The 17775-nt window shown below is 45.2% G+C and overlaps 1 protein-coding gene across 1 annotated transcript in view; it reads left to right on the forward strand.

Annotated features, from left to right (window-relative positions):
- TTBK1 (tau tubulin kinase 1) overlaps nt 1-8692 on the forward strand; it is a 90722-nt gene extending 82030 nt beyond the window's left edge. Inside the window, exons 16-17 of the mRNA XM_074237012.1 lie at nt 3700-5303; nt 6844-8692. Coding sequence (XP_074093113.1) covers nt 3700-5303; nt 6844-7273 — 2034 coding nt within the window. The 3' untranslated portion in view covers nt 7274-8692. The remainder of the gene's footprint in view (nt 1-3699; nt 5304-6843) is intronic.
- Nucleotides 8693-17775: the final 9083 nt, after the last annotated feature.

Consider the following 17775-nt stretch of genomic DNA (forward strand, 5'->3'; position numbering starts at 1 on the left):
TTAGTCTAGATCAGTGGTGTCAAATTCAAATAGAAAGGGATCCCTAGACAGCATATGGACTTCGAAAACTTCAAATTAATATTATTTATGGTGATTTTTGTTTGTTGAATTGTTATTTCACAATTCTAAGTGTTTGAAAAAATAAGCAAAAATACACCATAAATAATATTAATTTGTATCTTAATTTGTAGATTAGTCTGGTTGAACCCACTTATGAGTTTTCCTGGCTACTTACAACAGACAGGCAGGGAGTGTGACACCTTTGGTTTGGATGACCTTTTAGGTCTCTTTCAAGTCTGATATTTTAGAATTCTTTGAGTCTCTTGCTCCCTTTAGCTAAGATTCATCTCATCCTCTTTCTGATGTTTTCTGGTGCTAAGCTCTCAGGAAGAGGGGCTCAGTCAATTGGCAGCTAAGAGTGAAGATTATGATTATGGGGAGGGGACCCTTCTTTCTTTCAGATAGCAGTGATCTAAGCCAGTGTTGCTTTGGGTTTGTAGAGAGCTCATTTCTCAGTCTAGGTTTATGGATCTGAATGACCCTAAAGGGCTCAGAATCTTCAAGAACCCTTTTAACAATAACGGCCCACATTTTTCTAATCTTTTGGGTTTACAAAACACTTTTTCACATAGCCATGAGGCCATAATGCAAGTGTTATTCTCCCCATTTGACAGAGGAGGTACTCGAGCTCCTGAGTTTGGGAAGGGACTTATCCAAGGTTACATAGCTATTAAGTAGAGAAGCCAACATTCAAATCCAACTCTCTGGACTCTAAGCCTAGTAAACCTTTCAACTATAGCACACTAACTTAAGGACTTCTTCCCCTCAGTAGTTTTATGCAGATGAAACAACAGGATCATAACATCATAGATTTAGATTTGGAAGGGCCCTTCGAGGCCATCTAGTCCACAGATGGGGAAACTGAGGCCTGTAGAGGTTCAATGACTGGAACAGGGTCACACAACTATTGTGTCTGAGAGGGCTTCCTAAAGCCAGAACCAGCTATTTAGTATTCAAGCAACCCTCAAATCCAGATTCCACCTGCAACATAATAAACATAATAAACATAAACATAATAAAATAAAAAAGCCTTTCTTCAAAGATTCCTCATGGCATGGAGGTGAACTGGGTTTTCAGAAACTAAACCAACACACTAAGTGTGCTCTGAATGGTCCTGCCAAGCTGGAAGGGCTTGCAAATATAGCATCAGGGAGATGTCAGTCTGCAAAGGCTAAGGTCAGTGAGTCTTAGAAGATTCGCCACCAGCTGAGGACTTTTTTTCTACCATGGTAGCTCTTGAAGGTCATCTGATAGGGGCTGTGAGCTGCATGAATAGAGTGAGGAACCCTCCCTCCCAGAGGCAGTCCCAGATGTGTTGGGTATTCAAAGCTTAATCATACTAAAATCTTGTTGTTGTTATTTAGTCCTCTTCAAGTGACCCCTTTTGGAATTTTCTTTGCAAAGATACTGGTAAGGTTTGCCTTTTCCTTCTCCAGAAAGGAATGAGGAAATGATGAGGAATGAGGAAACTGAGGTAAACAAGGTTAAGTGACTTGCCCAGGATCACACAGCTAATAAATCTGAGACTGGATCTGAGCTCAGGGCTTCCTGACCACAGACATAGTTCTCTATCCAATGCACCACCTAGTAAAGTCTAATGGAGGAAAGTGCTTGCTGGTTCTAGAGTTGTAGGACCTGGGTTCAAATCCTGCCTATGATACTTACCATGTGTGACTTTGGACAAGGGACTTCATTTGCCTAGGTCTCAGTTTCCTCTTCTGTAAAATGAGATCTAAATGGTCTATGAGGTCCTCTCCAGTTCTGTCTATTCTGTGACCTCTAAATCTATGATCACCAATTAGTCATTTATGTTCCAGGTGACTCTGATATTACCCTTAGGGAAATTCTCTTCCTATAAGGGAAGACAACTTGTTTGTCTGTGAGATGTTCCAAAAGTCTTGGTGCAGTTTTAAAGATTTTCATAGCTATTAAACCATTAAAGCTGAAAGGTGCATCAAGACTTCTTGAGGAAGTATATCTAAGTTAGATAATAAATAATTTGGGGGGGGGGGGTGGAGGCTCCTGGCAGCTGGGTTGGGGTGGGGAACATTAGTAAAAAGATTCCTGTAGAAATTGACTCCTGAGCTGAGTAATCTCTGATGGCTTCTAGTCATCCAGTTTCCACTTTAAGACCTGTAGTCATGAGGAAGGAGGTATCCAATGGTGGAAAGAGGACTTGCCTTGAAGTCAGAAGACCTGAGTTTGAGGACTGGTGACCTTAAGCTAGTCACTTCACTTCTCTAGAACTAAGTTTCCTCATCTTTTATCTGAAAGGGTTGGATGATTGGTGGCAGGGGTGGGGTTGCTTGGTGGCAGGGGAGCAATCTCTAAGATCCCCCTTCAACTCTGCCAGCAAGTGGCCAGCAACTCTGCCCTTCAGCAATTGATTCAACCTCATATCATACCTATTTATCTCACCTTACAAAGGCTATGGTAAGAAATCATATTGGCAATTATTATTATTGTTATTATTTTCAAGGCAACTCATTCCACTTTTGGATAGTTCTGAGAAGTCTTTCCCTATATCCAACCAAAATCTTCTTCCCTGCAGCAACCCCCCATTGCTGATAAAGTGACCTTCTCAGATCAACCGGAATGCATCTAATCACCCTTTCACAGGTCTCCAAATGGATGAGGGCTACCATCAAGTCATTCTGTTGGTCTTCCCCTTTTCCAGGCTAACTGTCTTCACCTCCTCCCTTGCCATAAAAAGCCTTCCTGAGGTAATGGCTAGAAGCAGCTATTCAGTATTCAAGCAATCACCCTCATATCTAGATTCTCCCTTTGAATCCTAGATAGATGATCCAGGGTTAGGGAGCTAGTTAGGAGGGAAAGAGAGGAAGCAGGAAAGGAGAGAAAAAGAGGGAGAGGGAGAAGTAGAGGGAGAGAGAAAGAGAGAGAGAGAGAAGAGGGAAGAGGGAATGAGAGAGATTGGTCTCATCAATCAGTAAGCATTTATTAAAGCACATTTTGTTGTTGAGTCATTTCAGTCTTGTTCAACTCTTCCTGACCCTATTTGGGGTTTTCTTGACTACAATACTGGAAAACTTTTCCATTTCCTTCTCCAGCTCATTTTATAGAGGAGGAAACTGAGGCTAACAGGGTTAAGTGATTTACCCAGGTTTACCAAAGCAAACTCAGGAAGATGAGTGTTCCTGACTCCAGGCCCGGCACTCTATCCACTATAACAACTAGCTGTCCTGATTAAGTACCAATCTATGCCAGTCTATCAGTCTTCTGTCTAGTATCTGACATACAGTAATAATGTCATAGTGTCTGACATATAGTAATAAGAAACACTATCAATGATACAGCATTTGAAGGTTTTCAAAGCATTTTCCATTTATTGTCTCATATGAGTCTTACAACAGTCCTGGGAAGAAAATGCTACTATTGGCTTCATTTTATGTATTAGAAATATAAACATTGTATACACTATTTAGACTGATTCCTCCAAGTTGGGGATTGGTGGGGAGGGCAGTACAAAAGTGACCCAAAGGAGTCTTAGATGTTTATGGCTCTCCACTGGATGTTCTGGTTAGATGGAGGCAGTCCATAGGAAGCCCACTGCTGGGATACTTTGGGTTGGAGGAATCGGAATTCCATAACTCATCCAGTCCTCCCTGAATCCAATTGCAGGTATTCTCATTGTCTTCACCTTTTGAGGTAAATGGCCTCCCTAGGGCTGTGCCCCTGAGCCTGCCCTACCAGGACTTCAAGAAAGACCTGTCTGATTACAGGGAGCGTGCCCGCCTCCTGCATAGGGTCCGAACAGTGGATTTCTCCCATGTTGTCCTCAGTGCTCCTTGTCAGTCCATGCCAGCTCCCATTCAGCAAGAGATCAATGGGAAGGACCAGGAAGAGGATAATGAGGAAGAGGAAGAAGAGGAGGAAGAAGAGGAAGAAGAAGAAGAAGAAGAGGAGGAGGAGGAGGAGGAGGAGGAGGAAGAGGAGGAAGAAGAAGCAGCAGCTTTGGGGCAGGTGCTGGGGCTGAGAAGTGACTCCAGCAGTGAAGTGAGTGAGAAGAGTACAGACAGAAGTCAAGAAGGAGCCCCATCCACACTGCTTGCTGATGATCAGAAAGAATCCAAGGGCAGGGCATCCATGGCTGATGGGGACCTGGAGCCAGAGGAGGGCTCCAAGACACTGGTGCTCTTCTCCCCAGGTGACATGAAGAAGTCACCTGTCACCACTGACCTGGCCCCAGACCCTGACCTAGGCACCCTGGCTGCCTTGACCCCTCAGAATGAGCGGCCCCACCCCACAGGGAGCCAACTGGATGTATCTGAGCCAGGGACACTGTCTTCTGTCCTCAAGTCTGAACAGAAGCCCCCTGGGGCTAATACTGGGGTGGGACTGGCAGGAGGACCAGGGGGAGTTGTGGCAGCTGCCTCCTCACCCTTCACCAAAGTTGAGAGGACCTTTGTGCACATTGCTGAAAAAACCCATCTCAATGTTATGTCTTCCGGCGGGCAACCTCTTCGACCTGAGGAAGCCTCTCTTGGCAATGGAGGACTGAGCACAGAGGCCATCCCGGAGAAGGGAGTTGTTGAGGAGAGGCCCCCTGTTCCCTTAGAGAATGGCAGTATTCTGTCTGGGCCAGATGGAGCAGAGACTGAAAGCTGTGCCCTATCAGTGCTACCTGGGGATGTACCCTCAGAAGTGACTGGTGACACTCTGCTCAATGGCCTTGCCCCCACCACTGGGCATCCCCCCACCATCCCACCTGAACCTGGTTTATCTTTAGAGCCTGGAGTGCCAGAGAAGTCAGTCCCTGTGGTTCCTGGATCCCAGGCTCTTCTTGGCTCCCGACCCCGGAGCCGTATCCCCATCCTCTTCTCTGAGGAGGACACAGGTTCTGAGCTGTCAGCCTCAGCCTCGGCCAAAGAACGGTGGTGTAAGCGAACACGGCAGCCTGACCTTGCCCGCCTGGTGATGGAGAAGCGGCAGGGTCGTCTCCTGTTGAGGCTTGCCTCTGGAGCCTCATCCTCCGCTTCCTCCAGTGAGGAACGGCGTCGGGCCTCAGAGACACTGTCTGGCACGGGATCCGAGGAGGACACTCATGACTCGGATGACTCTGCTCCCAGGAAAGTGGAACGGGCTGTGGGCACGAGGAGCCGCATCCCTCGGCCTGTCACTGTCAGGACAGCCACCCCAATACAACTCAAAAGTGGGGGGAGTCCCCAGAGGATGCCACACCCCAACAGCATGGTCCCATCACCAGACACAGCCATCACCAGCAGGTAAATAGCTCTGTGCCCCATCCCTCTCTTCCATGGTGAAATGCCCATAGATGTGGTGCTATGTAAAGGATCTGGCCTTAGTTTCATTAAATCTTTTCAGAAATCCAACTTTCTCTTTTGGAACCCACCAAGGGACCTTTGCCATTTGTTTTCAGTATTTTCACCTTTATCCTAAATCTTCACTGATCACTGCACTGAGGCCTTGGCCCTGAGTCTGGCTTCTGAATACAAAATTTGCCACCTTCAATCCTTAATTACCCTTCTTTTTCCTTCTGCCATTACCCCCTAATCAGACCTTGGAATCCAGCAGCCACTTCCTTTTTAGCTACTAACCCAGTCTCCACCTCCATACAAAAAGAGTACATTTTCCAAGTTTAGTTAAAAGGGAAGAAAGTAAAATAAAAATTCAGAGTTAATACTATTGAGTAAGATAATTGAAAGTTCAATTGGGTAGTATTCTACTTCTAAGTTATTCTATCCAGCTATAGTATACTGAGAACTGATTTTGCCTATGAGTCTCTCTAGGCCCCCCTGTCCCCAAAGGATGGCTTCTCTGATCCTAAAACTCATCACCACCCTCAAGCAAATTGGGATTCAACTACCTGGGTATTCTGGAACTGTGGGATCCTAGGTCATGGCCAGACAGTTAAGAAAAATTGGGGAAATGGAAGGAAAGACAGGAGGCCTTTGGCTACCTGATGATGTATCTATCTATCTTTCCTCTAATCAAAGGAAAAACAAAGAAATAAAGAAAAGTAAAACATCACCTAAAAAAATAGAGACCAACACTAATCAATTCATCAGCCAGCATTTTTTAGGCAACTACTAAATACCAAGGTGGTGAGGCTACAAAGACAAAAATGGAACCATTTCTACCCTCAAGGAGCTTGCATCCTATGAGAGAGACAGCATGTACTTAGACTACTCTCAAAGCAAACTGAGATGAGCTCATCCATCCTCTTGGAGGAATCCATCCATCCCTCTACTAGGTTGAGCCATGAGGATTCAGGGTGAGCCAGCAGGATGCCAGGCCTTGAGGCAGTGTCCAGTGACTTCAGGCCACTGCTGAGTCCTTCCCAAATGGACAAAAGTAGGTTCATACCAGATATGCTGGGGCACAGGGTCCATCATCCTGTCGCCCTCCTTAATAATGCCACATTAGGTGCTCCTAATGGTGAACACCCTTACCTGGTTACATTATTAGCTTCTAAACCCAGTATATTCCAAATGGCATGTATTATGGAGAGTGAAGAGCAGGCAAAGGAGTCAAGAAGGAACTCAGGCTGGAATTTTCTTGTTTCCATTGTCCAAAGACTAGAATTCTTGGACTTCAAGGAAACATGGATGAAGTAGAAAAAGTCCAGAAGTAGAAGCTCCAATATTTCTCCCCCAGAAAAGAAAGGGTTAAACTAGATGATCTCTAAGGTCCTTTCCAATGCAAAAGTTTGAGGATTCTAAATAGAATTCTACCTGCTAACTCAGTTTCCTGGCACATTCTGAATATGCTCTCATGTTCTCTCCCATTCTTCCCTCTTAACAGGCTCCAGCTACAGAGATCCCCTGGGCCTCCAGCCACTGCTGACCTCCGCGCCAAACAACCTCCTGCCCACTCAAGCCCTGGTTCTGCCCCAAACCGTGCCAGTCCCCGCCGCCCCAGCCATGCCCCTTCCTCCCGTGGTCCAGTCCTCCCTTCCTCCAGACATCTCAGTGCTTCCCCAAGGAGCCAGTCTCTAACCCGGAGAGAGAGTCCCTCTCCCTCCCACCAGGCTAGGCCAGGTGGCACCCTACCACGGGGAGCACCCCTGGCCAGGGCTCAGCCTCAGGCTCTGGGATCCGGGCAGCCTGAAGGCCCCCCCTCACCAGGGGGCCCCAAGAAAGGACCTAGAGGGAAACTCCAGACTTATAGCCCGGCAACCAAAGGCAGAGCGGGGGCCTCAGGGGCCTCAGAGGGCAAAACCGGGGCCAGATAATGATGCCTAGCTCTCAATCCAGTCAGGCTGGGTACACCCCCAACTTTCACACACACCCCCCACCTTGGCCGATGACACTGGAACAACTCCCCCAGCACAGCCTTACATGCCAGATATTTGAGCAACCCACCAACTCTACCAGTTCCCTCCCAAACACCCACATGCAGGTACACCTCCATGCACACGTACATACACACACACACACACACACACACACACACACACACACACACACACACATTGTGTTGGCGCCTTTTAGGTAAGCCCTATCCCTTTAATAGGCCACCTGGAACCCTTGCTGCCTGGGCAAAAGGGGGTACTTCAGAGGGGAATTTTCCTTCTCCTTCCTGGATGCCTTCTACCTTCCTCACAATCTTCTCTGCAGAAACTCCAAGGCTGGGCTGGATTGGGCTGAATTGCTTATTCCCCAAGAAATGAGGCTCCTCCTTGCTTCCCTAGTTGCTATTGGGAGCCGGGGGCAGGGGGGGGGGAAGCCTGATGGATGTATTGGTCTTGGGACCAACCCCAGGATGTTTGGGCTGGGACCCTGAGGCCCCAAAGGAGTTAGCCACACTTTAATTCAGGTCCCCAGCTTTCTTCATAGATGTCAACAACCCCGAGGCCTGCCATTCATTCATCCCTAGCCATAGCTTCATTCTTCATCTCTCTCTGTCCCTGGTGGGGTTCTATTCATATGCCATGGATGACCTCCCCTTCTCTCTTTCCTTCTCCTCCCCCTTCTTCCCTGGAAGTCTTCAAATCCCAGCAGTGAGAATTCCCTTCTTCACAGGAGTTAGGCCCCACTGCCTCTTAAGAGTCAATCCAATCTTCACACCCTTTTTTCCCCAGAAAGGATGGAGCAAAACTATTGAGCTCCCCTAGATGTCTGAGTGCTTTGGATTGGGGAGGGAGAGAGAGAGAGAGAGAGAGAGAGAGAGAGAGAGAGAGAGAGAGAGAGAAGGGTCAGGTCTGGCCACTGTTCTATCTCTGCATCAAGTGATCCTGAAGAGGCAGGGTGATGATGTCATCTTCCTCCCTGGGTATAGTTCTACACCATCTCTGTCCCTCAAAGAACAAGGGTGCCTCTTTAGGGCCTACCACTGCAGACAGAAGCCAAACAGCAACCCAGGAGAACCCTCCAGATTATGACCTGGTTTTGTGGGTGAGTATTGCAGGATAGTGGACCTGTAAAAAATATTTAAACCCCTCCTGGGATCACTTTGCCCAATGCTCAGAACATATCCCCCACCCATTGTCTAACTTCAATTCCTTTCTCACCCCATACTCAGTGTTGTTGTTGACATAGCTGTACACAGCACATTTCATTAGGATATGCACGACCCAGAAAAATTTTTAAGGTGAATATTTATTGAATATTACAATCATAAAAATCATTTTTATTGTTCAGATAAGCTAAGAAAAGACTAAACATAAATTTAATTTTTAAAATTATTAATTATACTTTATTTTAAAATACAAACTAAAAATGAGGCAGAAAAATAACAATTTTGATATTATGTTGTGCCCAGACACTAAAAATTTAATTTAATTTTCTAAAAAAATTAACAATTAAAGTTTATTTTAAATATAAACTTAAAAAGGAGGCAGAAAATACTAAGTTTTAATGACATTAGAATGTGTCTGGGCATTAAAACTTAAATGAATTTTTAAAAATTACAATTAAACTTTATTTTAAAATATAAAAAAATGAGGCAGAAAACACCATTTAAAAATATTAGGATGTGCCTAATGAGCTTTAGTTTAAAGTTACCTTTCTCTGCCTGCCTTCAGTGAAGAGGGAGAAGTATTGCTACTTGTACTGTCTATAGTGACTTCTTAGATTTGAAGATTATTAAAATACCTTCTAGGTGGAGAGAATAAGGAAGACCAGAGTTCAGCTCTATCCTCAAATACATCAGATTGGGTGACCCTGAGCAAGTCAGTGTGCCAGGAGACTTTTAGAATTGCAGCTGTAAATAGGTAAAGGGAGCTACAAACCTTGAGTTTCTGGTGGCAGTGGAATCACAGGAGTAGACAATACATATATGGATGCATCTATATGTATATGTCCATGAATATATATACACACACCCATATATATCATATATATGCATGTGTATGTGTGAAGTATAGCAGTGGTGAGGTGGGGGAGGAGCAGGGTTCTCCCAGCTTCCAAATCATGCTCATACCTTTTTAGAACTGAATGATCTTCTGAATATGGGGTGAAAAGGAGCAATCCAATTTGGGGAAGCTTTCATTTAGTCATTCAGCAAACACTTACAAGTGCCTCCTTTGTTCCTAAGGTGGATCTCTGGGTGGATGCCACGGAGCTCACCACTGCCCCTCTGCTCTTCTGTCTGTAGGTCTGCAGAGAGGGCATTCTCTACTCAACAGGCCTGCCCAGCCCCTCCCTGCCCCCACTGCTGGCCACCCTCCCCTTCAAGCCTGGTGCTGTTTTCTCTGTCTCTGACCCCAGTGCTAGAGGCAGCAGAGACTGGACTGTAAGGGTACTTAGGGTCCCAGGCACCTGAGGGAGCTGTATATGGGAGAAAGGAAGCATGAGAAGAGGAAGGTTGGCAGGGGAAGGAGAAGGTTAATATTGGCCCTCCACTTCCCTGTCCTCCCTCCCACCCCACAATGGAGCAGGAGGAGTGCTCCTTTGAAGAGCTTCTTCCAAGTGTCCCTCCCTGAGCAATCAGTCCCCGGGTCAGCCCGACTCTGCCTGCTCACTTCTTGTTCTTGCCTTTCTGCTCTCCTCCTCCTTCTCTGGGGTAGTAATCCTTAATACCAGAGAGATATCCAGACAAATATGGAATTTTAATCCTGAATCCTCCCAAACCCGTACCCTGCTTCCAAGGAGAGTAGACAGATAAGACAGCTTTCCCCCCAGAGCACTGAGACAGGTTTAGTCCTCCTGGGGCTACCTCAGCCTGTCCTAGTCAATGCATGAAGGACTTTAGAGCCGGGATATTACCTTCAGCTGGTGGTAGGAAGCACAGGCAGCTGGGACGATTGAAGCTATCAGGCCAAAAGAATGTAACGTCCTCTTCTCTCCTACCTTGGCACTTTCCCCATCCTGCCACTTATTTCCTACAGCTTGCCTGTAGGACTATTCAGACAATCTGTTCAGCCACCCCTGAATGGGGTGGGTGTTCTGGGGAAGGGAGGAGGGGTTCTCCCTGCCAGGTCTGTGCTCCAGAATCAAGATTGGGAAAGGAAACCCCTCTCCCTTCTCCCCAAATGTGCAGCAAAATCTCAGAAGAATAGCACTATGGGTTACTCCAAAAAAGGTCAAGGTCAGGTTAGCATTTAGCTCATCTTCAAGAACGAGAAATAGAAGACATGGGGACTCAGGTTCTTCTTGCCCTGAAAGAAGGATTGGTCTAAGAGAGAGGGCAGAGGTGGGATACTGGCTTCTTTTCCCTCCAGTGATTCAGAACATTCTAATACTCCTGTCCATCTGGACTAGAGGACCCTGATGGCCAGAGAAAAGACTGGGGATTCAGGGTTCTCTTCTCCTTCCCCAGCAGAACTGGTCATCTTCCAGTCATTCCTTAATTATCTGCTTGCCCTATCCTCAGCAATTGACACCTGCCCGTACCCTCAGCCCCACTTTTGGACTTTAAGGGAGAGAAGACCTGTAGAAGAAAGATGGTCAAGGGAACTGTTAGCAAGGATACCTTGGTTTGTTTTCTTCACTCCAGAGAGGTCTGGACCCTAGAGATGGCATAAGGGGCAGGGTCTCTCTGAGATACCAAGTTGGTGTAATTTAGGATCTATATAAGAGATGGACGTATCATTGGAGCCTAGGGAGAAGATCAAGAGGAAGTGTAGGTGGCAACAGCTTCCACATCAGCTGCCAGCAATTGACCATTTCCAAAGTGACTGGACCCAGTTGGGCAAGTATTTGGCACAGCAAGGGCATGCTAGACATCCTTGGTTAAGGCAGCACCAGTCAACCCACTCCCAGGGTTGGAGATAGAGGAAGCTGGGGAATGTGTCTCAGGCATGGCCACCTCTCAACCTGCCCTTTAGAGGTGCCTGTCTATACCTGCAGGGGCAGAGAAATCCAAAGGAAAGTTGAGGCTGATCTAGGTCACTCAGGAATCTCCCTCCCTTCTCACCGATGACAGAACCTCTTTCTATCTTCCCACCCACTGCCCAACCCGGTCCCAGTCCAAGGCTATCCCATTCCTCTAGATTCAGCCTAGGAGATGTTGAGCCTCCAAGTACCAGGTTACAAAGAATTATGCCATGCCCAAGGGGTTGGCAAAGGGAGGGTAATGCCCAACTCCTCACATACAAAAACTTAGAACATCTCTGACTGACAATCCAAAAGTCCTGGAGGGGAAGGGTTATGACCCCCCTTTGTTGCCACCCCAAATATGAATGTAAGTTCCACCCTTGGGGCCAAAGTCTACCCAGGTCAGATCCTTAAAGCAGAGAGATAGAGCCTAAGATAGCCTTTGGATACTTGCTGCCTTCCCTTGGAAGAAGAACTGGTCAGACACTCCCAAGTCTTTTGGGGGTGGAAGGGGATGGGAGATTGGAAAGTCAAGCATCCTTATGTCTAGAAGCTGACTAAAAACACCTCCCACTGACCTCAGACTTCAGCAACACAGAATGTCACGAGGAATGTGAGGGAAGGGGTCAGGGCTGGGCTGGTTTGGACCCTCAATTCCCACTTCTCCCCCCTCCCCCATGCTACCAAGGCTCAGAACAAACATAATTGCTATGGCTCCCTCTTTCAAAGAACCCAGCAGAGCTCTGCCTCTTCCTTCTCCTCAATATACCTCTCGACCACCATCCAAAACATATATCCAGTAAGGCTGGCCTAATGAGCACCCATACCCTCCTCTCTCCCAGATGAGGTCTACCCAGCTCAGAGCCCCTCTCTCCCTTTCTTTCATCACACAAATGCCTTTCAGAAGGAAGAGCAAGCCTGTTTTAATCTCAGAAATGGGGTTTCCTTTTCATAGGCCTCTCCTCTCCCAGAAAAGAAAATACCCCCTCCCCCAACCCTTAACTGGGCCTGGCTGGTCCCACCATGCTCTTAGGGGATGGGAGGTGTGCCAAGACACACAGACTACTCTGCTGGCATTCGAGGGGGCAGGTCTCTGGCCTAAAGTCCCTCACTTCAAGGGGAGGTGGGTCAGGATAGACCTAAGGCTACCTGGCCTTTCTCAGCTCCCACTGTTTAGGGATGTGTTGGATCTAGGGGAAGGTTTGGCCATCCTCCAATCTCTGTTCTGCTGAAGAAGCCACGGAAGAATGTTTACATGCCAAACAGAATGTAACAAATCCCCCACTACCCCTACACACACAAACACACAGATGCATACACTCTGCCTATAGTCACTGCATGGCCTCTGCCCCACCTGCCTGGCCCTGTCCTGCCCCTGGCCTTGGAACTCCAACATGGTCCATGCCCCCCAACACAGGCCATTCCCACTTCCACTACCACCCCAAGCCACTGTCATCATTAGATTGGGTCTTGGAAGGGAAGTAGCCATGCCATTAAAGCCTGTTGACCTTTTAGCTGGCTTGGACTCTCCTTCCCTGCAAGGGAACTGTTGAAGGGACCTGCCTTCATTTCAGTCTCAGGGAATTGGGGTTGGAAAAGGAGGGGTATCTGTTTGTGGAGGGGAGTGGGAGGTAAAGGTATCTGCTTGGGTAAAGACTGGCCAAGGAGGCACATGTCCCAGGGTCTGTTCTTTATCTACTCCAGAGCTAATCAAGTCATCATTAGTTGACCACAAGTTCCCAGGCCCTAGGATGGGGGAGGGAGGGTAGTGTAGTAGGATAAGGCTGGAAGAGTCAGGAGGTAAATTAAGGCACCTTAATATATGATTGCTAGTTCCCTTCCTTTTAAAAATGGTCCAAACCTTGATTTCATCAGCATAAAGGAATTCCTTATATGGAAATTCACAATAACAGATCAGCATCCAACATCCCTGGTTTGGGGGACGTGACTATTTGATGACTCTACTAAGATGACTATTGATCTGTCATACTTGAATTTGTCTGAATCTTGCCTTTACCTCTGCATATTATCAGCTTGTGTCATTTTTCCAGGTAAAAGATTTCCTTCCTTTATTCAAAGTTAGAAGAGTTTAATGGGGTAACTAGGTGGTGCAGTGAATAAAGGACTGGATCTGGTGTGTCAGGAAGGTCTGAGTTCAAATTTGATCTCAGATATTAGTTGTGTGACCCAGAGCAAGTCACCTACCTAACTTATAGTAAATTCCTCCTGTTTGTGACTTTCTAGGCTTCAATCCTGTTCTTTTTCAACCTTTGAAATAGTGCATTGAAATGGCCACATTCTTTTACTTTGGTGCCCCATGGTGTCCCTACCTTCCACATCTATTCCCTTGCTTCTTTGAGGCCCCACCTGCACCTCCTCCATTCTGTGTCCTTTCTAAGGAATGGTGATTAGATCTGCACATAAATTCTATGCAATTCAGTACCCGCATCCCTGCTGAAGTGTCTCCCTCTGCCCCCATCCTTCTAGGCCTGGTTGTTACCAAAGGGTCAGAAGAACCCAACTCTATCATACTCTCAGGAATCCCAAGACCTGCTAGCCAGACACAGATATTAAAACTAGTATTAAAACTGGACTCATTTCCCTTGAGGAAGTCACTTGAGTAGGAAAAGAAGCAGGAATAGGTACTGAGAGAAGGCATTCTCTGTCTCCAAACTACAGGGCTTCAGGAAGAAAAATCTTTTGCCCTCTCTTCAATCATGGTGAGAGTCTACCCAGAATCCTACAGGTCCTTTTTCCTCCCCAATCAGTCCCCTTTCTCTTCTGTGCCCCTATCACTAAGGAACTAGGGATATTGAGGCACAGGGCTGTCAGAAATGAGATACTCTGGGCAAGGTACATCTCTGTCTCCTGGAAGCTCTCAGTCTTCTTAGAACATAAGAGACATAACACAAACACACACACACGCACACACACACAAAATGTTGATACAAATAATAGCTAGCATTTATATATCGCTTTATGGTTTGCAAAGTATTTAACATGTTAACTTATTTGATACCTATCTGCCAAAATGAAACTGTCTGGCATTAAAAATATATACATTTATGGAAAACAATATAAAAATGTGTCCCTTGTTATACCCTTTGCTTATATTCCCTAATTTCCACTCTAAGAGAGGTTAAGTGATAAGTAAGATTGAAATTGAGCTCCTAAGTATGACAAAAGGGAAAAACCCAGAGAAATATCCCCCTTTCCCTTTCTCTTCTCTCCTCCCCCTTCTCTCTCTCTATTCTTTTTCTTGTCTTCCTCTTTTCTTCTTTCTCTCCTCCTTTTCTTTCTCTCCATATCTTCTTTTTTCCTTTTTTCTTCCTCTCTATTTGCCTTTCTCTCCTTTTCTTTTTTTCCACTTCCCTCTTTTGCTCTTTCTCCTCTCTTTTTCCTCTCTCCTCTGACCCTACTAGACAAAGGGGAAGAAACTATAAGGAGAGGCACCAGGGAGCAGTTCAAAAGAGAGATCAAATTGAGTAGGGAAGATTTCTTTTACCTGCAGCCCTATTAGCAGTTTGAAATAGCAGCAGGCCTTTCTCATCAGATTCCTGCCTGCTCCTGTCAGGTAAGTTGCTGCTGCTATTCCTTCCAAGACTGGGACATATCCCAAACCTCTCTATCCATAGAGGACTCTGAGGTGAATAGAAGGTGACTGAGGAATAGGATGGACAGAGAGAATCAAGGGCTTTCTGGATAGCTAGAACTAGATGGGTTTATAAATTGTGGAGGAGTTCCCTCCTTAAAGGCTTCAGATTTCATTCAGCCCAGGTCCCAGACTAGGCCCAATTCCAAACTTAGGGACTCCTTTTGTGGTTCTGTGGTTCTGTGTACCCTTTGCATTCTCTTTCATCCCCATATCTTCCATCATCCCTATATTTCCCATCATGAATTTCCCTATTATCACCATCTTTAACCTCCCCTTTATAATTGTCATCTCCTCAATTAAGTCCTCAAAATCACCTTACCATCAAAATCCTCAAAATCCAGTCAAAATGCCAATTATCACTATCTCTTCTATTATCATATCACCATCATTACTGCCATCATCATCCTCATAACTATCCCCCTCATCTTTTCTATTAGCACCCCCATTCCCAACATCATTACTCGGTCATTTACCTATCCCTGTTGTCACTACTACCATTCTCACAACAATCTCCTGTTCCCATTACCATCCTCATTCCCATCTCCTCTATCCCATTACCCTACTTCATTATCATTATTCTTGTCACCATAAGCAACATCTACAAGGAAAATGGCCTCAGTTAAGAAGTGAGCCAACCCTGGGTAGAATCCAGAGTTTTCTTTCTTTGAAAAGAATCTTGACCTTTACCAATCAACCACTTCAAAGTTATAATCCTCTCCTATTGCCGTTATTTTTTGCCAAGGCTATTTCCCTTGATCTCTGAAGTATGAAACTGTATTTTGTCAATAGAATTTCATTATCACTGAAGGGAAAGCCAAGCAAATGAAAGCAAATTTATCAATACAAAATCGACAAGTTATGGTATACAGTAATTTTATACTAAATACTACACCCCTTGATGGTGATATTAATTTCTAGTTTCTCAGACCATTTTGTGATAGGACCAGTAGCCATCTCCCTTCTCCCTTTCTCATTTTAAAACTAGTGAAACTTTGTTCCAACCAATTTCTGGAACAGGGCTTATAAGCATCTAAAGTCCTCTGTAAGAGCAAGTCTGATCCAACTAGAAGTGGGGAGAATCATTACTCCTCACATCACCCAATTGTGAACACTGAAGAATCTTGCCAGCTTTAAGAACCTACGCTACAGACTTTAAAACTACACAGAGTTAGAAGTCAAAAGACCCAAATTCAGCTTCGTTATTTATTTCGTAGTTGACCTGAACAAATCGCCTTTAAACTTTTTAAGTCTCACTTTCCTTGTCTGTAAAATGGCTGGGGTGTCCTGGGGTTCCCTTGATATTTGAGTGTTTTTCAAAGAGGATTTTACTATGATTTGGGGGCTGGGGTAGGGTGGGAGAAGAAGAAATAAAGGAAAACTTCTAGCGAAAATACTTCTGGCTTCCCTAAGCAACCTAAGAAGGCTTATTTGCCCCCTGCATGGATCAGACCACATCTAGAGGCTGATGTTGAGTTCTGCATATCATATCTTCCAGAGAAGACAAGTAGAAGGGTGAGGGAATTGAAGACCATGCCATGTGCGAGCTCATAAGGCACATTACCCAGCACATAACCCTTGTCCCTACCACTCCTCACATTACATTTATGACTAGCTTTGTTCAAGCCATATCCCCACTAGTCAAAAGTATGCCTCTGGAGGCATTTTTAATTGTTGTAACCCTGGTGCTTTGTTCATCTAACCATTGACATATCCTTGCCATCCAATCTGCTACTGATGCCTCTTGATCACCAGACTTTCTGAGATCATGCCCTGGGATCCTTCATTCCCATGGCTTTAGAATCATAGCTGTGAGGCCATACTGTGTTGACCGGAGAGTCAGATGGCCCCATTTAACCCAACAGATTCCAGACCATGCTTCACATTCCATCAAACTCTAACATCCACCTAACTGACTTGTGGGTAATTCCCTCCCCTGCTCATTCTCATTCCCAACTTTCCACTTTTCTCTGGAAACAATCATTAAATCAATATTACCATTGCTTCTAAAAAGGGTTTGCCAATAGACTCCTTCTTGGTACCACTTATCATGGTGGTGACTTCCCAAACAAAAATACTCTTCCTTGGCCATCACTCCATTATGCCTATTATTTCACATACTAGAATGATAACTTCCTGAGGACAGGGATTGTATTGCTTTTGCTTGGGCTTAGCACAAAAAAGTACACAGTAAATGCTTAAGAAATGCTATTCATTCACTGACCATCCATTCCTTTAAAAATAGATGTTGTTAGGAGTTGGGAATACAAATTCAACCAAAAAGAAAGACAGCCCCTTTCTACAAAGAGCTTTCAATTCTTTGTGAAGACAAAAACATAAAAGAGAAGGGGAAAGGGCATGTTGGTCTAGTGAATGAGGGGTGGCCAGTCTGAGGCTCTTCCCCAAAATGGGGGTTCTGGGAAAAAAATTGCATCAATAAAAGAAGGGGCCTGCAGGAATAGTCCAATTCAGGCCCCAAAATGAGAATAATGAGTCCCTTGAAGTAGCCAAATTATTTGAATTTGTATTGCATATTTCCATTGAGCTGGGATCAATTACCATAGTTTGCATTATGATAATTTCTAATAGTACAAATTCAAATGTCAGTAGATTTATCATACACACTAATTGGAATCTAGCTATACTAGTAGACTTCAATGTCCTTCTCTCAGAGTCAGAAAAATATTAGTCTCTTTTTCTTGACTATTCAGATGCAAGTTAACCTAATTTTCATAGAGTGGGGGGGAGGAAGGTTAGAATCTCTTGAAATAAACAATATGAATATAGGTGTTTTGTGGAAGAAAAAAACCTTTTTAAACAATTAAA

Source organism: Macrotis lagotis, chromosome 5 (genome assembly GCF_037893015.1).
Source record: "Macrotis lagotis isolate mMagLag1 chromosome 5, bilby.v1.9.chrom.fasta, whole genome shotgun sequence".
Taxonomy (NCBI): Eukaryota; Metazoa; Chordata; class Mammalia; order Peramelemorphia; family Peramelidae; genus Macrotis; species Macrotis lagotis.